Source organism: Ranitomeya imitator, chromosome 1, assembly GCF_032444005.1.
Source record: "Ranitomeya imitator isolate aRanImi1 chromosome 1, aRanImi1.pri, whole genome shotgun sequence".
NCBI lineage: Eukaryota > Metazoa > Chordata > Amphibia > Anura > Dendrobatidae > Ranitomeya > Ranitomeya imitator.
In genome coordinates this window covers 1,105,392,149-1,105,414,375 of record NC_091282.1, presented here as the reverse complement: position 1 = coordinate 1,105,414,375, position 22,227 = coordinate 1,105,392,149, and the positions used below count along the sequence as shown (strand labels likewise).

The 22,227-nt window shown below is 44.3% G+C and overlaps 1 protein-coding gene across 2 annotated transcripts in view; it reads left to right on the top strand.

The window, feature by feature from the left end:
- The window catches only part of CCDC110 (coiled-coil domain containing 110), a 74,971-nt gene that overhangs the window by 31,423 nt on the left and 21,321 nt on the right, over positions 1 to 22,227 (top strand). The window contains exon 2 of one of the 2 annotated variants that reach the window (XM_069744334.1): positions 15,380 to 15,490. The exons of the other annotated variant lie outside the window; for it this stretch is intronic. Within the exon in view, the coding sequence (XP_069600435.1) occupies positions 15,380 to 15,490 (111 nt within the window). The remainder of the gene's footprint in view (positions 1 to 15,379; positions 15,491 to 22,227) is intronic. 2 annotated transcript variants of the gene reach the window in all.

The following is a 22,227-nucleotide window of genomic DNA, read 5'->3' as shown; positions in this document are numbered from 1 at the left end:
ATGTGAGAACTATAGGACAGTATTATGTGTGCTCTATATGGCGATATTGTGTGCTCTATATGGCGGTATTATGCGTGATCTATATGGCGATATAATGTGTGATCTATATGGCAGTATTATGTGAGATCTATATGTCGGTATTATGTGAGAACACTATGGCGTCGTTATTTGCAATCTATATGATGGTATTATGTGAGAACTATAGGACAGTATTATGTGTGATATATATGGCGGTATTATGTGAGAACATTATCTTCATAAATCGGGTCTGGGGTAATAGAGGGGACAGCATGACCTCCAGTTAGGTGTAATCAGGGGAAGGCTGGTGAGGCAGCTGAAGAGAGGCGTCTCATTTTTATCGTTACTATATGGCTACATTTCCCCCCAGCGTCACCCCGTACTGCGCCTGTCCCCTCGTTTTCACACATTGCCAGGACAGGATCTGAGGAGGGGAATGGGGTCTGCATGCAATGTCTGGATCAGAACAGGCCATCAATCCACAGAAATGTTTCCTGGATTTCTGAGGAGACTGTCCATCCATGTGTATAAAAGACAGCGCTCTATGTACAATCCCTGGCTGCTCCACGCACTGAACATGGTGCCCCCCAATAGACCAGCACACTGCTCTCCTGAAATACTCTGCGCTGCTGTCACCCTGCTCCCTCCACCACATATCTCCCAGAATCCTTGCTGCCTGCCATCCTCGGTGACTGTCTACTTGTCAGTATAACTTTGCAGTCACCAACAAAATGGCTGCTCACTGGGTTCCTGAATCTCATCCTCTCTTATCCCTTACCAAACACCGGAAAGGGAGGAGAGGAGACAGTGCAGTAATGTGAGCTAGTTGTACACTAGGTTTTTGTCAAATTTCATTAGCTGCTCAACCTAGTGTTTAAAAGTGGAAATGCCAAACCTTTTAAAAATTTTTTTCATATTTTACTAAATTATAAACAAATAATATTTTTTAAGAAAATTTAAACATTAATTCTTTACATTTTTTCAATCGCTGGAAAAAAATTTTTTTGATGGCACCTTCCCTTTAACCCCTTTCTGCCAATGGACGTACTATTCCGTCCATGTGAGGTGGGCCCTACTTCCCAAGGACGGAATAGTTGCAGCTGACATCCGGCACTATGTGCCAGGAGCGGTCACGGACCGCCCCCGGCACATTAACCTCCGTCACACCGCGATCAAACATGATCGCGGTGTGCCGGCAGTACAGGGAAGCATCGCGCAGGGAGGGGCTCCCTGCGGGCTTCCCTGAGACCCCCGCAGCAACGCGATGTGATCGCGTTGCTGCGAGGGTCTCCTTACCTCCCTCCCTGCTCCAGGCCCGGATCCAAGATGGCCGCGGCATCCGGGTCCTGCAGGGAGGGAGGTGGCTTCACAGCGCCTGCTCAGAGCAGGCACTGTGAAGCCTGCAGTGCTGTAAGTCAGATCGGTGATCTGACAGAGTTCTGTGCAAACTGTCAGATCACCGATCTGTACTGTCCCCCCCCCCCCCCCTGGGACAAAGTAAAAAAGTTTAAAAAAAAATTTCCACATGTGTAAAAAATAAAAATCCAAAATAATGAAATAAAAAATATATATATTATTCCCATAAATTCATTTCTTTATCTAAATATAAAAAAAAACAATAAAAGTACACATATTTAGTATCGCCACGTCCGTAACGACCCAACTTATAAAACTGTCCCACTAGTTAACCCCTTCAGTAAACACCGTAAGAAGAAAAAAAACGAGGCAAAGAACAACGCTTTATTATCATACTGCCGAACAAAAAGTGGAATAACACGCGATCAAAAAGACAGATATAAATAACCATGGTACCACTGAAAACAGCATCTTGTCCCGCAAAAAATGAGCCGCCATACAGCATCATCAGCAAAAAAATAAAGTTATGGTCCTCAGAATAAAGCGATGCAAAAATAATAATTTTTTCAATAAAATAGTTTTTATCATATAAAAGCACCAAAACATTAAAAAAATTATATAAATGAGGTATCGCTGTAATCGTACTGGCCCGAAGAATAAAACTGCTTTATCAATTTTACCAAACGCGGAACGGTATAAACGCCTCCCCCAAAAGAAATTCATGAATAGCTGGTTTTTGGTCATCCTGCCTCACAAAAATCGGAATAAAAAGTGATCAAAAAATGTCACATGCCCGAAAATGTTACCAATAAAAACGTCAACTCGTCCCGCAAAAAACAAGACCTCACATGACTCTGTGGACCAAAATATGGAAAAATTATCTCTCAAAATGTGGTAATGCAAAAAATATTTTTTGCAATAAAAAGCGTCTTTTAGTGTGTGACGGCTGCCAATCATAAAAATCCGCTAAATAACCCGCTATAAAAGTAAATCAAACCCCCCCTTCATCACCCCCTTAGTTAGGAAAAAATTTAAAAATGTAAAAAATGTATTTATTTCGATTTTCCCGTTAGGGTTAGGGCTAGGGTTAGGGTTGGGACTAGGGTTAGGGTTGGGGCTAGGGTTGGGGCTAGGGTTAAGGCTACAGTTAGGGTTGGGGCTAAAGTTAGGGTTAGGTTTGGGGCTAAAGTTAGGGTTAGGGTTTGGGGCTAAAGTTAGGGTTAGGGTTTGGATTACATTTACGGTTGGGAATAGGGTTGGGATTAGGGTTAGGGATGTGTCAGGGTTAGAGGTGTGGTTAGGGTTACCGTTGGGATTAGGGTTAGGGGTGTGTTTGGATTAGGGTTTCAGTTATAATTGGGGGGGTTTCCACTGTTTAGGCACATCAGGGGCTCTTCAAACGCGACATGGCGTCCGATCTCAATTCCAGCCAATTCTGCGTTGAAAAAGTAAAACAGTGCTCCTTCCCTTCCGAGCTCTCCCGTGTGCCCAAACAGGTGTTTACCCCAACATATGGGGTATCAGCGTACTCAGGACAAATTGGACAACAACTTTTGGGGTCCAATTTCTCCTGTTACCCTTGGGAAAATACAAAACTGGAGGCTAAAAAATAATTTTTGTGGGAAAAAAAAGGATTTTTTATTTTCACGGCTCTGCGTTATAAACTGTAGTGAAACACTTGGGGGTTCAAAGTTCTCACAACATATCTAGATAAGTTCCTTGGGGGTTCAGTTTCCAATATGGGGTCACTTGTGGGGGGTTTCTACTGTTTAGGTACATTAGGGGCTCTGCAAACGCAGACCATTCCATCTAAGTCTGCATTCCAAATGGCGCTCCTTCCCTTCCGTGCCCTGCCATGCTCCCAAACGGTGGTTCCCCCCCCCCCCCACATATCGGGTATCAGCGTACTCAGGACAAATTGGACAACAATATTTAGGGTCCAATTTCTCCTGTTACCCTTGGAAAAATACAAAACTGGGGGCTAAAAAATAATTTTTGTGGAAAAAAAAATATTTTTTATTTGCGTGGCTCTGCGTTATAAACTGTAGTGAAACACTTGGGGGTTCAAAGCTCTCACATCACATCTAGATGAGTTCCTTAGGGGGTCTAGTTTCCAAAATGGTGTCACTTGTGGGGGGTTTCTACTATTTAGGTACATTAGGGGCTCTGCAAACGCAATGTGACGCCGGCAGACCATTCCATCTAAGTCTGCATTCCAAATGGCGCTCCTTCCCTTCCGAGCCCTCCCATGTGCCCCACATATGGGGTATCAGCGCACTCAGGACAAATTGGACAACAACTTTTGGGGTCCAATTTCTCCTGTTACCCTCGGGAAAATACAAAACTGGGGGCTAAAAAATAATTTTTGTGGGAAAAAATTTTTGTTTTATTTTTACGGCTCTGCATTATAAACTTCTGTGAAGCCCTTGGTGGGTCAAAGTGCTCACCACACATCTAGATAAGTTCCTTAGGGGGTCTACTTTCCAAAATGGTGTCACTTGTGGGGGGTTTCAATGTTTAGGCACATCAGTGGCTCTCCAAACGCAACATGGCGTCCCATCTCAATTCCTGACAATTTTGCATTGAAAAGTCAAATGGCGCTCCTTCCCATCCGAGCTCTCCCATGCGCCCAAACAGTGGTTTACCCCCACATATGGGGTATCAGCGTACTCAGGACAAATTGTACAACAACTTTTAGGGTCCAATTTCTTCTCTTACCCTTGGGAAAATAAAAAATTGGGGGCGAAAAGATAATTTTTGTGAAAAAAAATGATTTTTTATTTTTACGGTTCTTCATTATAAACTTCTGTGAAGCACTTGGTGGGTCAAAGTGCTCACCACACCTCTAGATAAATTCCTTAGGGGATCTACTTTCCAAAATGGTGTCACTTGTGGGGGGTTTCAATGTTTAGGCACATCAGTGGCTCTCCAAACGCAACATGGTTTCCAATCTCAATTCCTGTCAATTTTGCATTGAAAAGTCAAACGGCGCTCCTTCCCTTCTGAGCTCTCCCATGCGCCCAAACAGTGGTTTACTCCCACATATGGGGTATCAGCGTACTCAGGACAAATTGACAACAACGTTTGGGGTCCATTTTCTCCTGTTACCCTTGGTAAAATAAAACAAATTGGAGCTGAAGTAAATTTTTTGTGAAAAAAAGTTAAATGTTCATTTTTATTTCAACATTCCAAAAATTCCTGTGAAACACCTGAAGGGTTAATAAACTTCTTGAATGTGGTTTTGAGCACTTAGAGGGGTGCAGTTTTTAGAATGGTGTCACACTTGGGTATTTTCTATCATATAGACCCCTCAAAATGACTTCAAATGAGATGTTGTAAAAATGGTGTTGTAAAAATGAGAAATTGCTGGTCAACTTTTAACCCTTATAACTCCCTAACAAAAAAAAATTTTGGTTCCAAAATTGTGCTGATGTAAAGTAGACATGTGGAAAATGTTACTTATTAAGTATTTTGTGTGACATATCTCTGTGATTTAATTGCGTAAAAATTCAAAGTTGGAAAATTGCGAAATTTTCGCCAAATTTCCGTTTTTTTTTCACAAATAAACGCAGGTAATATCAAAGAAATTTTACCACTATCATGAAGTACAATATGTCACGAGAAAACAATGTCAGAATCACCGGGATCCGTTGAAGCGTTCCAGAGTTATAACATAAAGGGACAGTGGTCAGAATTGTAAAAATTGGCCTGGTCATTGACGTGCAAACCACCCTTGGGGGTAAATGGGTTAACATTATATGTTTTTACTATTGATGCTGCATAGGCAGCATCAATAGTAAAAAGTTGGTCACACAGGGTTAATGGCAGCGTTAACGGATTGCTAAAACACTGTGGGCGCTGACTGGAGGGGAGTAGGCCGGACTGTGCCTGTCGCTGATTGGTCGCGCCCAGCCAGCCAATCAGCGACGCGGGATTTCCGTGACAGACAAACAGACAGACAAACAGACGGAAGTGGACCTTAGATGATTATATAGATGGATAAAATGACACTGGTCAGAATTGTAAAATTTGGCCCGGTCATGAAGATGAAAACAGTCCCGGGGGTTAATGGGTTAATAGTGCAGCATGATTTTCTGAATCTCTGGTGGAGGTTCCTAATGCAAACGGCTTTATTAGAGTAGTAAGAATAAGGACAGAATTTGGACAAGCAAGTATCCAAGGACAACATCTGCAAGGAATTTGTATGTTCTCCCCATGTTTGCATGGGTTTCTTCCGGGTACTCTGGTTTCTTCCCATGCTCCAAAAGCATACTGATAGGGAATGTAGATTGTGAGCCCCATCAGGGACAGCGATGATAATGTGTGCAAAACTGTAAAGCGATGATAATGTGTGCAAAACTGTAAAGCGCTGCAGATTATGTTGGCGCTTTTTAAATAAAGAGATTATTATTATCCATGTACTGTATATCTAAAAGTACAATATTTAAAAAGTTTTCCCAGTTTTAGGCCATGTTCACACAGTGCGTTTTTTTCTGCGGAACCGCAACGTTTTTGCCGCTGCGGTTCCGCAGCTGTTTTCCATGCAGGGTACAGTACACTATACCCTATGGAAAACAGGAACCACTGTGCACATGATGCGGGAATCGGGAAAAAAAGCCGCGCTGAATAGCCGCGGTAAAAAAGAAGTACCATGTCACTTCTTTTTTCGGAGCCGCAGCGGTTCTGCACCCATAGACCTCCATTGTGAGGTCAAACCCGCAGTAAAACCCGCAGATCAAAAATATATCTGCGGGTTTTATTGCGGTTTGTGGTGCCGAACCGCTGCAGCAGGAAGTGCGGGGAAGCGGGCGGAAGTGCGTGGGCGGAGTGTGGCTGCCCCGATCCCACCCCCCCATGCTCCGATGCCCCTCCCCCCGTGCTCCGATGCCCCCCCCGTGCTCCGATGCCCCCCCGTGCCCTAATCTCCCCCCCTTATACTTACCCGGCCTCCCGGTGTCCGTCCGGCCGTCTTCTCCCTGGGCGCCGCCATCTTGCAAAATGGCGGGCGCATGCGCAGTGCGCCCGCCGAATCTGCCGGCCGGCAGATTCGTTCCAAAGTGCATTTTGATCACTGAGATATAACCTATCTCAGTGATCAAAATAAAAAAAATAGTAAATGACACCCCCCCCCCCCCCTTTGTCACGCCCATAGGTAGGGACAATAAAAAAATTAAGAATTTTTTTTTTTTTTCCACTAAGGTTAGAATAGGGGTAGGGGTAGGGGTAGGGTTAGGGTATTTTCAGCCATTTTAACCCTAAAAAACTTCCTAGAAAACACAGAGACTCTGCATAGAAAGCTGCATAAAAAAAGGCATCAAAAAAGCACCAAAAAAAGGACCTGCATTTTCTGCAAAGAGCTGCGGTTTCAGTCCTGAAAAAAAAAGGATGGAAATCAGGAACGTGTGAACATACCCTTAGGCCTCATTCAGATGTTCATTTTTTTTGCATATGAGAAAAAAGTACTTTTTTTTTCTCCACTGCGAAACCTGTATCTGATTCTCATCTATTTTTTGTCCATGTGTAAACTTCTACTAACAACATGTCACCTATTTTTCCTTTATGAGAAAAAAATTCCAAGCTTCTATTCCCCATTAAACTATAAAAAAACAGACATCAATCAGACAACATACATGAGGCATCCATGTGCAAGTTTGATCTGTGACATGGATCAAAAATGCACATATCTGCTGGTTGCAGGTTTAAGTCCCCATACACTAAAAACAAAAAGTAAGATAAAAAATAAAAAGTTAAACTATCCACCCCCTGTTTATACATGTTTGATAACACATGTCTGTAGGAGTCTGGTTTATAAAAAATACAAAATTGTTTAACTGTTCCAGGAAATGTCATAAAGAAAAAAAAAATAGATGAATAAAAATCAATAAGTCAAATAGCTGATTCTGGTAATTGAATAACCCACAAAAACTAAATCAAAACATAGTATGTTCCCCAACTGTAAAAACTGTACCATAAAATACACAGATCAGATCCCCAAAAATAAGTCCTCACGTAGCTCTATCAATGGAAAAATAAAGGTGTTATGGGTGTTATGGGTCTCGGAAAATGGCGAAACAAACTATTTTTTTTTATTATCTCTACAAAGTTCTGAATATTTTTAACAAATATAAAAAAAAACTGTATATGTTTGGTTTTACCTTAATTGTACTTACCTGGAGGATCCTGTTGCCAGGTCATTTTACTGAACTAAATAGCAAAGACACAAAAAGAAGACTAAAAATCTTCGAAAAATTCAAGAATTAAAGTTGCTGCAGGCCGCAGGCTGGGATGAGGGGGTGTCCAGTGGTAATGCGAGTGTCCGGCGGTGCTGCGGGGGCTCTGCCGACATTTTGTGAAAGGCCAGAGCCCTTGCAGTTCCATGGTTTCCTATGCGGTGGACTCCGGGAAAATGGTGGGTGGCGCATGTGCAGATGGAGATCTCGGCGCCAAGTTCTTGAGAGATGAGAGGTAATGCACAGTATCTGGCTCACAGCCTATTAGTGACGCCAATATTATTAGATTAGGCGGGTTGCCCAGCACTATCTAAGTGCATCCCATTTTACTGCAAAATTAATACCGTAAAAGCAAAGCTGGAATTCCCTTTTTTTCACCATTTGACCTTACATTGATTTTTTTTCTCTTTATATTATGCAAGAGAGGCCCGATGCTATCGCATCAGGAGGGCGGTAATGTCACGATGGGGGCAGGCATGCGGCGCTGTTGTTGCCTAATGGCATCCTGTGATAATCTAATGACTTTTGCATCAGGGGACTCATGTGCTTGACTCCTTTGCTTATATGCATTGTTTTTGTCCCAGCGATGCTGTTCCTCTTCAAGAGTCTCATTTGCCCTTTGTTGTCTTCGACGTTGTGCCTTTGCTGCTGTCCTTTCATTGTCATTGGCGTACTTGGCCATGTTGGTGTTGATATTTGCTTTTTAAAGGGGTTTTCCCACAAACAAAACTTTATTCTAAAAATTGTCTGTGTTTGACCGTGTACCGAACATACCACAGCTCCTGGGCAGGGGAGGAAGCAAATGACAATACTGACATTACAGCAGGAGATAGCAGAGGATACATTTTGTGAGGTAAAATATTTTTTTTAAAATAGTGAAATATTTTACCTCACAAAATGAATCCTCTGTGATCCCCTGCTGTAATGTAGTTTTGTCTTTTGCTTCCTCCCCTGTTGTGAATTCCGCTCTTGGGCTCCCTCCGGTGGTTGTAAGTGGCACTTTTGTGAGTTCTGCTCTTGGGCTCCCTCTTGTGGTTTCTAGTAGTATGGCTGCTCCTTGGAGTTAGCTGTCATCAGCTGCCTCCACTTATCTTCTCTTCTGCTCGGCTATTTAAGTCTGGCTCTATCGTCAGCCAGTGCCACTTGTAAATGGTTCCTGGTTGGATTCACATCTCTTTGGAGTTCCCTGTTATCCTGACCAGTTCAGCTAAGCTAAGTTTTTGCTTGCCCTTTTCTGTCCATAGATTGTGGACTTATCCATTCTGTGCTTTCTATGTTTGTCCAGCTTATCAGTGTGAATTAATTCTGTCTTGCTGGAAGCTCTGGGAGGCAGATTTGCCCTCCACACCTTTAGTCAGGTGTGGAGATTTTTTGTAAACTCTGCGTGGATTTTTGTAGTGTTTTATACTGACCGCACAGTATTCCATCCTGTCCTATCTATTTAGTTAGACTGGCCTCCTGTGCTCATCCTGGTTTCATTCTGTGTATGTCTGTTCCCTCTCCACTCACAGTCATTATTTGTGGGGGGCTAATCTATCCTTTGGGGATTTTCTCTGAGGCAAGATAGCTTTCCTGCTTTCTTTAGGGGTAGTTAGCTCTTAGGCTGTGACGAGATGCCTAGGGAGAGTTAGGAGCATTCCACGGCTACTTCTAGTGTTGTGTTGAGCTTAGGGACTGCGGTCAGTACAGTTACCACTTCCTTCAGAGCTCGTTCCATGTTGCTCCTAGACCACCGTATCATAACAGTACAAGTGGCCAAAAATGAATTAAATGCATCTCAAAAGAAGGAAAAGAAAGTTCTGAAACTTTTTTTTTCTGTGCTCTAGTTTGTCTTTTTTTTTTTTTTTTTTCCTCTTGATATCTGGGTGGTTCAGGATATATGCTTTGGCATGGATGTTCAGGGTTTGTTTTCTCGTGTGGATCAACTTGCTGCAAAAGAACAGAGTATCCAGGACTATGTTGTCCAGACTCCGGCTTTAGAGCCCAGAATTCCTACTCCTGATTTGTTTTTTGAGGACAGATCCAAGTTTTTGAACTTTAAAAATAATTGCAAATTGTTTTTTGCTTTGAAACCCCGTTCTTCTGGTGATCCCATTCAGCAGGTAAAAATCATCATATCCTTGCTGCGTGGTGACCCTCAAGACTGGGCTTTTTCTCTTGAAACAGGGGATCCGGCATTATTGAATGTAGATGCATTTTTACAAGCGCTCGGATTATTGTATGACGAACCTCATTCTGTGGATCATGCGGAAAAAACCCTGTTGGCCTTGTGTCAAGGTCAGGAAGCGGCAGAGTTATACTGCCAGAAATTTAGAAAATGGTCTGTGCTCACTAAATGGAATGAAGAGGCTCTGGCTGCTATTTTCAGAAAAGGTCTTTCTGAAACCCTTAAAGATGTTATGGTGGGCTTTCCTACGCCTGCCGGTTTGAGCGAATCTATGTCTCTAGCCATTCAGATTGATCGGCGTCTGCGCGAGCGCAAAGCTGTGCACCATATGGCAGTATCCTCTGAGCAAAGTCCTGAACCTATGCAATGTGATAGGATTTTGACTAGAATAGAACGGCAGGAATTCAGACGTCAGAATAGGCTGTGTTTTTACTGTGGTGATTCGGCTCATGTTATCTCTGATTGCCCTAAGCGTACTAAGAGAGTCGCTAGGTCTGTTACCATTAGTACTATACAGCCTAAATTTCTCTTATCTGTAACCCTGATTTGCTCATTGTCGTCCTTTTCTGTCATGGCATTTGTGGATTCAGGCGCTGCCCTGAACTTAATGGACTTAGAATTCGCCAGGCGCTGTGGTTTTTCCTTGCAGCCTTTGCAGAGCCCTATTCCTTTGAGGGGCATTGATGCTACACCCTTGGCCAAGGATAAACCTCAGTACTGGACACAGATGACTATGTACATGGCTCCTGCACATCAGGAAGATAGCCGTTTTCTGGTGTTGCATAACCTGCATGATGTTGTTGTACTGGGATTTCCATGGTTACAGGAACATAATCCGGTGCTGGATTGGAAAACTATGTCGGTGACTAGTTGGGGTTGTCGAGGAGTACATAGTGACGTTCCTTTTATGTCAATTTCCTCTTCCCCCTCTTCTGAGGTCCCTGAGTTTTTGTCGGATTTCCAGGATGTATTTGATGAGCCCAAGTCCAGTTCCCTTCCTCCGCACAGGGACTGTGATTGTGCTATTAACTTGATTCCTGGTTGTAAGTTCCCTAAGGGCCGACTTTTCAATCTGTCTGTGCCAGAGCATGCCGCCATGCGGAGCTATGTTAAGGAATCTTTGGAGAAAGGGCATATTCGGCCCTCTTCGTCACCATTGGGAGCGGGTTTCTTTTTTGTTGCTAAGAAGGATGGCTCCTTGAGACTCTGTATTGATTATCGTCTTCTTAATAAGATCACGGTCAAATTCCAATACCACTTGCCTTTGCTTACTGATTTGTTTGCTCAGATTAAGGGGGCTAGTTGGTTTACTAAGATTGACCTCCGAGGGGCATATAATCTTGTTCGTATTAAACAGGGTAACGAATGGAAAACTGCATTTAATACGCCCGAAGGCCATTTTGAATACCTTGTGATGCCATTTGGGCTCTCTAATGCTCCATCTGTGTTCCAGTCTTTCATGCATGATATTTTCCGCAATTATCTTGATAAATTCATGGTCGTATATTTGGATGATATTTTGATTTTTTCCGATGATTGGGAGTCTCATGTGAAGCAGGTCAGGATGGTGTTCCAGATCCTTCGTGATAATGCTTTATTTGTGAAGGGGTCTAAGTGCCTATTCGGGGTTCAGAAGGTCTCTTTTTTGGGTTTTATTTTTTCTCCCTCGTCTATAGAAATGGATCCTGTTAAGGTCCAAGCTATTCATGACTGGATCCAACCCACATCTGTGAAGGGTCTTCAAAAATTTTTGGGTTTTGCTAATTTCTATCGCCGTTTCATTGCCAACTTTTTCCAGTGTGGTTAAGCCCCTTACTGATTTGACGAAGAAAGGCGCTGATGTGACGAATTGGTCCTCTGAGGCTGTTGAGGCCTTTCAGGAGCTTAAACGCCGATTTACTTCTGCCCCTGTGTTGCGTCAAGCGGATGTTTCTCTTCCTTTTCAGGTTGAGGTCGACACTTCTGAGATTGGGGCAGGGGCCGTTTTGTCTCAGAGGGAGTCTGATGGTTCTTTGATGAAACCGTGTGCTTTTTTTTCCAGAAAGTTTTCGCCTGCGGAACGCAATTATGATGTCGGCAATCGGGAGTTGTTGGCTATGAAGTGGGCGTTTGAGGAGTGGCAACATTGGCTTGAGGGAGCTAAACACCGTGTTGTGGTCCTGACCGATCATAAGAATCTGATTTACCTCGAGTCGGCCAAGCGGCTGAATCCTAGACAGGCTCGATGGTCCCTGTTTTTCTCCCGTTTTGATTTTGTGGTCTCGTATATTCCGGGATCTAAGAATTTTAAGGCTGATGCCCTCTCTAGGAGTTTTTCGCCTGATTCTCCTGGAGTCCTTGAGCCGGTTGGCATTCTTAAGGAGGGGGCGATTCTTTCTGCTATCTCCCCTGATTTGCGGCGGGTGCTTCAGGAATTTCAGGCTGATAGGCCTGACCGCTGTCCAGTGGGGAAGCTGTTTGTTCCTGATAGATGGACAAGTAAGGTAATTTCTGAGGTTCATTGTTCAGTGTTGGCTGGGCATCCTGCCTTCCTTGTCGCGCGATGTGCGTGCTTTTGTGCAGTCCTGTGGGACTTGCGCCCGAGCCAAGCCTTGCTATTCCCGCGCTAGTGGGTTGCTTTTGCCTTTGCCGGTCCCTGAGAGGCCCTGGACGCATATTTCCATGGATTTTATTTCGGATCTTCCTGTTTCCCAGAAGATGTCTGTTATCTGGGTTGTTTGTGACGGGTTCTCTAAAATGATCTATCTGGTACCTTTGCCTAAGTTGCCTTCCTCCTCAGATCTGGTTCCATTATTTTTTCAGCATGTGGTTCGTTTGCATGGCATTCCGGAGAATATTGTGTCTGACAGAGGTTCTCAGTTTGTCTCTAGATTTTGGCGGGCCTTTTGTGGTAGGATGGGCATTGATTTGTCTTTTTCTTCGGCGTTTCATCCTCAGACTAATGGCCAAACTGAGCGAACTAATCAGACCTTGGAGACCTATTTGAGATGCTTTGTGTCTGCTGATCAGGATGATTGGGTGTCTTTCTTGCCGTTGGCCGAGTTTGCCCTTAGTAATCGGGCTACTTTGGTTTCACCTTTCTTTTGTAATTTTGGTTTTCATCCTCGTTTTTCTTCTGGGCAGGTTGAGCCTTCTGATTGTCCTGGTGTTGATTCTGTGGTGGACAGGCTGCAGCAGATTTGGACTCATGTGGTGGACAATTTGACGTTGTCTCAGGAAAGGGCTCAATGTTTTGCCAACCGCCGTCGGTGTGTTGGTCCCCGGCTTCGTGTGGGGGATTTGGTTTGGTTGTCTTCTCGTCATGTTCCTATGAAGGTTTCTTCTCCTAAGTTTAAGCATCGGTTTATTGGTCCTTATAAAATTTCTGAAATTATTAATTCGGTGTGTTTTCGTTTGGCTCTTCCTGCCTCTTTTGCCATTCATAATGTTTTCCATAGATCTTTGTTGCGGAGATATGTGGTGCCCGTTGTTCCCTCGGTTGACCCTCCTGCCCCGGTGTTGGTTGAGGGAGAGTTGGAATATGAGGTTGAGAAGATTTTGGATTCTCGTTTTTCGAGGCGGAGGCTTCAGTATCTTGTCAAGTGGAAGGGTTATGGCCAGGAGGATAATTCTTGGGTTGTTGCCTCCGATGTCCATGCCACCGATTTGGTTCGTGCTTTTCACTTGGCTCGTCCTGATCGGCCTGGGGGCTCTGGTGAGGGTTCGGTGACCCCTCCTCAAGGGGGGGGTACTGTTGTGAATTCCGCTCTTGGGCTCTCTCCGGTGGTTGTGAGTGGCACTTTTGTGAGTTCTGCTCTTGGGCTCCCTCTTGTGGTTTCTAGTGGTATGGCTGCTCCTTGGAGTTAGCTGTCATCAGCTGCCTCCACTTATCTTCTCTTCTGCTCGGCTATTTAAGTCTGGCTCTATCTTCAGCCAGTGCCACTTGTAAATGGTTCCTGGTTGGATTCACATCTCTTTGGAGTTCCCTGTTATCCTGACCAGTTCAGCTAAGCTAAGTTTTTGCTTGCCCTTTTCTGTCCATAGATTGTGGACTTATCCATTCTGTGCTTTCTATGTTTGTCCAGCTTATCAGTGTGAATTAATTCTGTCTTGCTGGAAGCTCTGGGAGGCAGATTTGCCCTCCACACCTTTAGTCAGGTGTGGAGATTTTTTGTAAACTCTGCGTGGATTTTTGTAGTGTTTTATACTGACCGCACAGTATTCCATCCTGTCCTATCTATTTAGTTAGACTGGCCTCCTGTGCTCATCCTGGTTTCATTCTGTGTATGTCTGTTCCCTCTCCACTCACAGTCATTATTTGTGGGGGGCTAATCTATCCTTTGGGGATTTTCTCTGAGGCAAGATAGCTTTCCTGCTTCTTTCTTTAGGGGTAGTTAGCTCTTAGGCTGTGACAAGATGCCTAGGGAGAGTTAGGAGCATTCCACAGCTACTTCTAGTGTTGTGTTGAGCTTAGGGACTGCGGTCAGTACAGTTACCACTTCCTTCAGAGCTCGTTCCTTGTTGCTCCTAGACCACCGTATCATAACACTCCCCATCCAGGAGATGTGGTATGCTCCATACACGGTCAGACACATTCAATTTTTAAAATGAACTTTCGTTCATGGGAAAACCCCTTTAATGTGACCGGCTTCCTCTGCCTAGAGACATGTCGCGTATCTGCCTCCGGGATCTGCCGAATGATTTACTGCACTCGCCCATAATTCATGCAGCTGCTGTAAATCAGACCGCCAGCATCTTTGTGCAGACAGATAGCGGCAGTCACATTAAAACTGCGCATGCGCTCCTCCTGTACAAAGATGGCTGCAGTCAGTGAATCATTCGGCTGATCCCGGCGGCGGTGTGTGCGCGACGGTGTTCCGCTGGTGGTACCACGCAAGAGGCTGAGTGAGTGTGTGTGAATGTGAGTGAGAGTGTGTGTGGTATGTACGGCGTATAGAGTGTGTGTGTGGTGTGATAGTGTTCCGCTGGTGGTACTGCGCAAGAAGCTGAGTGAGTGTGTGTGAATGTGAGTGAGTGAGTGTGTGAGTGAGAGTGTGTGGTGCGTACGGCGTATAGTGTGTGTGTGTGTGGTGCAATGGTGTTCCGCTGGTGGTACTGCACAAGAAGCTGAGTGAGTGTGTGTGAATGTGAGTGAGTGAGTGTGTGAGTGAGTGTGTGTGGTGCGTACGGCGTATAGAGTGTGTGTGTGGTGCGATGGTGTTCCGCTGGTGGTACCGCGCACTAGGTTGGTACCAGCAGCAGTTTTCATATTGAGACACCTATCACTTGGGTGTCCCAATATGGCGGTCAGTGAACTTCCTCCACTTGGAATTCTGGGATACGGTGACAACTGGACAGAACAGGAAATGAAAACATTACAAGGCAATTATATAAATAGATGTTAAAATGAATGGTGTCATTCAAAATTATAATTCAACCAACAACAGATAAGCACTCATAGGTTATGTTGATAGAAAAAAAATAAAAAAAGTTATGGCTCTTTGAAATTGGGGAGGAAAAAAGTAAATGGAAAAACAAAAGTTGCAAAAGGGCAGGAATTGTTGAATTGTACTGATATCGTTTTCAGACTACAAAAATGTACTGTATTACAAAGCTATATTTTTTACAGGTCTATTCAGAAATTAACGATTCTTTAAATCAAAGTATTAAAGAAATGGAAAGTTCACAGAGTGCTTCTGCGCAACTTCAAATGACCAGTACACCAAAATGTAAAGCTACGGTATGTTTCATTGTTAAGACTTTCAGTGACACTTGTGCACTACAAATTCCTTAGTTGGAGCTACATAGAGACTTGTGGATGCACAACTCTCAAAGCTCATTCAGACATCAGTGATTTTCTCATACAAGAATATTAGTCCACGTTTATTCGTCATTTTTTTTATCACGGTTTCATCAGAGTTTGGTCAGTGTGTCAGTTTTTATCATCAGAGTTTGGTCCAAGTTTCATCAAAAGTTTTTCTATATTTTCCTATTTAATATTTTGTTAAACACAAACAGTGGATAGCATCCAAGTGAATTCCGATTTTTTTCCACGGACACATAGATTTGCATTGCCGATTTTGATCCGACAATCTGATCAATATTGGGCATGTCGCAGTGATTTTATGCGCCCCTCTTGATATGCGAAAAGCATAGGCATATGAATGGCCCCATTCACTATTGTTGGTAGAAGTGCTGTCCATCAAAAACACGGATTGCACTTGTATTAAAAAAAAACTGATGTGTGAATGAGCCCTACGTTGCTATCCGAGTTACAACCAATGATATTGAATGTGGCCATGCAGGACTGGATCTCTGCTGACTGTTGGGTAGACCATGATCCTCTGTCATTAGTTGGGATGTTATCCGCAACATTGCAATTTATTGTCTTACGACAAGTTATGTAACCTGAACCTAAGTCTGATGTAAAAATACCGAACAATTACACATATAGCCTGTTGCTTTACTTTGAAAATATGCAATGTACCCTAAAATACATGCAGATTTTTACATAGCAGGTGCACTCACTTACATTGTGCTGCACTCTGTTGCAGAATTTCATTGTGATGTAGCAGAACTTGAAAGTCTGATAATTTTGGTACAATACAATTAAAGCACCGCTCCGGCAGGGATTTTTTTCAGCACTGAAGTGGAGCTTGAAATGTAAGATCCCTGCCCCTGTTTTTATACTCGCCTTCACCTTTTACCAACACTGCTCCGGTCCCACAGTGCCATCTTGAACATGAAAATTCTGACTGGCTGGAAGTCAGAAGTTGCATTTAAATTATGCCATGGCCATGGGGATGGACTTGGTAGGCAACAGCGGCAGCAAGTTGTGAGAGAACTGTCCTTTAAATTGATTATCAATTATTCAAGGTGGTCAAGATCACGGCTTGCATTCACTCGATAGAAAATTTGATATCTTCATGTGATGGAGACACGGGTACAGGACAGTTTTTAGAGTTGTGTCTGGTAAAGATCTGTGTGGTGTGTACATCACACAGGCATGGATGGTAAATTGTTGTGAATTCTGCTCTTGGGCTCCCTCCGGTGGTTATGAGTGGTAGTGCTGCGGTAGTTGGATCGCAGCATTTATCAGGTGTATCTATTTTTTGCAATTTGGGCTGGGCTATATAGCCTTGCTTGATCCTTTAGTCAGTGCCAGTTGTCCATTGTTTTTGGAGGATTCACATCCCTTCTGGTCTCTCCTGTTTGCTGTGCTTTTCTTCAAAGATAAGTCCTGGCTTTGTTTTTGCTGTCCACCTGCTGTGGACCTTATAGTTCTGTGCATTTTCATGTTTTTGTCTTGTCCAGCTTAGTCTGTGTAGGATTTTTTGCAGCCTAGCTATTTCTCTGGAGATGCAGATATACCCTCCACGTCTTTAGTCAGATGTGGTGTTTTGTATTTTCTGTGGTGGATATTTTCTAGTGTTTTAACCCCTTCCCGACCCATGACGCCACGTAGGCGTCATGAAAGTCGGTGCCAATCCGACCCATGACGCCTATGTGGCGTCATGGAAAGATCGCGTCCCTGCAGATCCGGTGAAAGGGTTAACTCCCATTTCACCCGATCTGCAGGGACAGGGGGAGTGGTAGTTTAGCCCAGGGGGGGTGGCTTCACCCCCTCGTGGCTACGATCGCTCTGATTGGCTGTTGAAAGTGAAACTGCCAATCAGAGCGATTTGTAATATTTCACCTATTATAACTGGTGAAATATTACAATCCATCCATGGCCGATGCTGAAATATCATCGGCCATGGCTGGAAATACTAATGTGCCCCCACCCCACCGATCGCCCCCCCAGCCCCCCGATCTGGCCGGTACACTGCTCCGGCTTCCCTCAGTACAGGGCTCCGCTCCCCCCGTGCTCCAATCACCCCCCCGTGCTCCAATCACCCCCCCTGCACTCCGATCCACCCCCCCCCCCCCGGTGCTCCGTTCCACCCCCCCGTGCTCCATTCCAGCCCCCCCGTGCTCCGTTCCACGCCCCCGTGCTCCGTTCCACCCCTCCCGCGCTCCGATCCCCCCCCCGTGCTCCGATCCCCCCCCCCCCCCGTGGTCCCCCCCACCCCATCATACTTACCGATCCAGCCGGGGTCCCGTCCGTCTTCTCCCTGGGCGCCGCCATCTTCCAAAATGGCGGGCGCATGCGCAGTGCGCCCGCCAAATCTGCCGGCCGGCAGATTCGTTCCAAAGTGCATTTTGATCACTGAGATAGATTATATCTCAGTGATCAAAATAAAAAAAATAATAAATGACCCCCCCCCCTTTGTCACCCCCATAGGTAGGGACAATAAAAAAAATAAAGAAATTTTTTTTTCCACTAATGTTAGAATAGGGGTAGGGTTAGGGGTAGGGTTAGGGTTAGGGTTTCGGTATGTGCACACGTATTCTGGTCCTCTGCGGATTTTTCCGCTGCGGATTTGATAAATCCGCAGTGCTAAACCGCTGCGGATTTATGGCGGATTTACCGCGTTTTTTTCTGCGCATTTCACTGCGGTTTTACAACTGCGATTTTCTATTGGAGCAGTTGTAAAACCGTTGCGGAATCCGCACAAAGAAGTGACATGCTGCGGAATGTAAACCGCTGCGTTTCCGTGCAGTTTTTCCGCAGCATGTGTACAGCGATTTTTGTTTCCCGTAGGTTTACATTGAACTGTAAACTCATGGGAAACTGCTGCGGATCCGCAGCGTGTGCACATACCTTTAGAATTAGGCTATGTGCACACTGTGCGGATTTGGCTGCGGATTGGCCGCTGCGGATCCGCAGCAGTGTTCCATCAGGTTTACAGTACCATGTAAACATATGAAAAACCAAATCCGCTGTGCCCATGGTGCGGAAAATACCGCGCGGAAACGCTGCGTTGTATTTTCCGCAGCATGTCAATTCTTTGTGCGGATTCCGCGGCGTTTTACACCTGTTCCTCAATAGGAATCCGCAGGTGAAATCCGCACAAAAAACACTGGAAATCCGCGGAAAATCCGCAGGTAAAACGCAGTGCCTTTTACCCGCGGATTTTTCAAAAATGGTGCGGAAATATCTCACACGAATCCGCAACGTGGGCACATAGCCTTAGGGTTAGGGTTGGAATTAGGGTTGTGGTTAGGGTTGTGATTAGGGTTATGGCTACAGTTGGGATTAGGGTTAGGGGTGTGGGGGGGTTAGTGTTGGAGTTAGAATTGAGGGGTTACCACTGTTTAGGCACATCAGGGGTCTCCAAACGCAACATGGCGCCACCATTGATTCCAGCCAATCTCGTATTCAAAAAGTCAAATGGTGCTCCCTCACTTCCGAGCCCTGACGTGTGCCCAAACAGTGGTTTACCCCCACATATGGGGTACCAGCATACTCAGGACAAACTGCACAACAATTACTGAGGTCCAATTTCTCCTGTTACCCTTGTGAATCTAAAAAAATGCTTGCTAAAACATAATTTTTGAGGAAAGAAAAATGATTTTTTATTTTCACGGCTCTGCGTTGTAAACGTCTGTGAAGCACTTGGGGGTTCAAAGTGCTCACCACATATCTAGATAAGTTCCTTGGGGGGTCTAGTTTCTAAAATGGGGTCACTTGTGGGGGTTTCTACTGTTTAGGCACACCAGGGGCTCTGCAAACGCAACGTGACACCCGCAGACCATTCCATCAAAGTCTGCATTTCAAAAGTCACTACTTCCCTTCTGAGCCCCGACGTGTGCCCAAACAGTGGTTTACCCCCACTCATGGGGTATCAGCGTACTCAGGAGAAACTGGACAACAACTTTTGGGGTCCAATTTCTCCTGTAACCCTTGGGAAAATTAAAAAATTCTGGGCTAAATAATTATTTTTGAGGAAAGAAAACGTATTTATTATTTTCACGGCTCTGCATTATAAACTTCTATGAAGCACTTGGGGGTTCAAAGTGCTCATCACACATCTAGATAAGTTCCTTTCGGGGTCTAGTTTCCAAAATGGGGTCACTTGTGGGGGGTTTCTACTGTTTAGGCACATCAGGGGCTCTGCAAACGCAACGTGACGCCCGCAGAGCATTCCATCAAAGTCTGCATTTCAAAACGTCACTACTTCAATTCCAAGCCCCGGCATGTGCCCAAACAGTAGTTTACCCCCACATATGGGGTATCACCGTACTCAGGAGAAACTGGACAACAAATATTGGGGTCAAATTTCTCCTGTTACCCTTGGGAAAATTAAAAAATTCTGGGCTAAATAATTATTTTTGAGGAAAGAAAACGTATTTATTATTTTCACGGCTCTGCATTATAAACTTCTATGAAGCGCTTGGGGGTTCAAAGTGCTCACCACACATCTAGATAAGTTCCTTTCGGGGTCTAGTTTCCAAAATGGGGTCACTTGTGGGGGGTTTCTACTGTTAAGCCACATCAGGGGCTCTGCAAACGTAACGTGACGCCCACAGAGCATTCCATCAAAGTCTGCATTTCAAAACGTCACTACTTCACTTCCGAGCCTCGGCATGTGCCCAAACAGTGGTTTACCCCCACATATGGGGTATCAGCGTACTCAGGAGAAACTGGACAACAACTTTTGGGGTCCAATTTCTTCTGTAACCCTTGGGAAAATAAAAAATTCTGGGCTAAATAATTATTTTTGAGGAAAGAAAACGTATTTATTATTTTCACGGCTCTGCATTATAAACTTCTATGAAGCACTTGGGGGATCAAAGTGCTCACCACACATCTAGATAAGTTCCTTTGGGGGTCTAGTTTCCAAAATGGGGTCACTTGTGGGGGGTTTCTACTGTTAAGCCACATCAGGGGCTCTGCAAACGCAACGTGACGCCCACAGAGCATTCCATCAAAGTCTGCATTTCAAAACGTCACTACTTCACTTCCGAGCCCCGGCATGTGCCCAAACAGTGATTTACCCCCACATATGGGGTATCAGCGTACTCAGGAGAAACTGGACAACAACTTTTGGGGTCAAATTTCTCCTGTTACCCTTGGGAAAATAAAAAATTGCAGGCTAAAAGATCATTTTTGAGAAAATAATTTTTTATTTTTATTTTCATGGCTCTGCATTATAAACTTCTGTGAAGCACCTGGGGGTTTAAAGTGCTCAATATGCATCTAGATAAGTTCCTTGGGGGGTCTAGTTTCCAAAATGGGGTCACTTGTGGGGGAGCTCCAATGTTTAGGCACACAGGGGCTCTCCAAACGCGACATGGTGTCCGCTAACAATTGGAGCTAATTTTCCATTCAAAAAGTCAAATGGCGCGCCTTCCCTTCCGAGCCCTGCCGAGTGCCCAAACAGTGGTTTACCCCCACATATGAGGTATCGACGTACTCGGGAGAAATTGCCCAACAAATTTTATGATCCATTTTATCCTACTGCCCATGTGAAAATGAAAAAATTGAGGCGAAAAGAATTTTTTTGTGAAAAAAAAGTACTTTTTCATTTTTACAGATCAATTTGTGAAGCACCTGAGGGTTTAAAGTGCTCACTAGGCATCTAAATAAGTTCCTTGGGGGGTCTAGTTTCCAAAATGGGGTCACTTGTGGGGGAGCGCCAGTGTTTAGGCACACAGGAGCTATCCAAACGCGACATGGTGTCCGCTAACGATGGAAATAATTTTTCATTCAAAAAGTCAAATGGCGCTCCTTCCCTTTCGAGCCTTACCATGTGCCCAAACAGTGGTTTACCCCCACGTGTGAGGTATTGGTGTACTCAGGAGAAATTGCCCAACACATTTTAGGATCCATTTTATCCTGTTGCCCATGTGAAAATGAAAAAATTGAGGCTAAAAGAATTTTTTTGTGAAAAAAAAGTACTTTTTCATTTTTACGGATCAATTTGTGAAGCACCTGGGGGTTCAAAGTGCTCACCATGCATCTAGATAAGTTCCTTGGGGCGTCTAGTTTCCAAAATGGGGTCACTTGTGGGGGAGCTCCAATTTTTAGGCACACGGGGGCTCTCCAAACGTGATATGGTGTCCGCTAAAGAGTGGAGCCAATTTTTGATTCAAAAAGTCAAATGGCGCTCCTTCCCTTCCAAGCCCTGCCGTGCGCCCAAACAGTGGTTTACCCCCACATATGAGGTATCAGCGTACTCAGGACAAATTGGACAACAACTTTCGTGGTTCAGTTTCTCCTTTTACCATTGGGAAAATAAAAAAATTGTTGCTAAAAGATAATTTTTGTGACTAAAAAGTTAAATGTTCATTTTTTCCTTCCATGTTGCTTCTACTGCTGTGAAGCACCTGAAGGGTTAATAAACTTCTTGAATGTGGTTTTGAGTACCTTGAGGGGTGCAGTTTTTAGAATGGTGTCACTTTTGGGTATTTTCAGCCATATAGACCCCTCAAACTGACTTCAAATGTGAGGTGGTCCCTAAAAAAAATGGTTTTGTAAATTTCGTTGTAAAAATGACAAATCGCTGGTCAAATTTTAACCCTTATAACTTCCTAACAAAAAAAAATTTTGTTTCCAAAATTGTGCTGATGTAAAGTAAACATGTGGGAAAT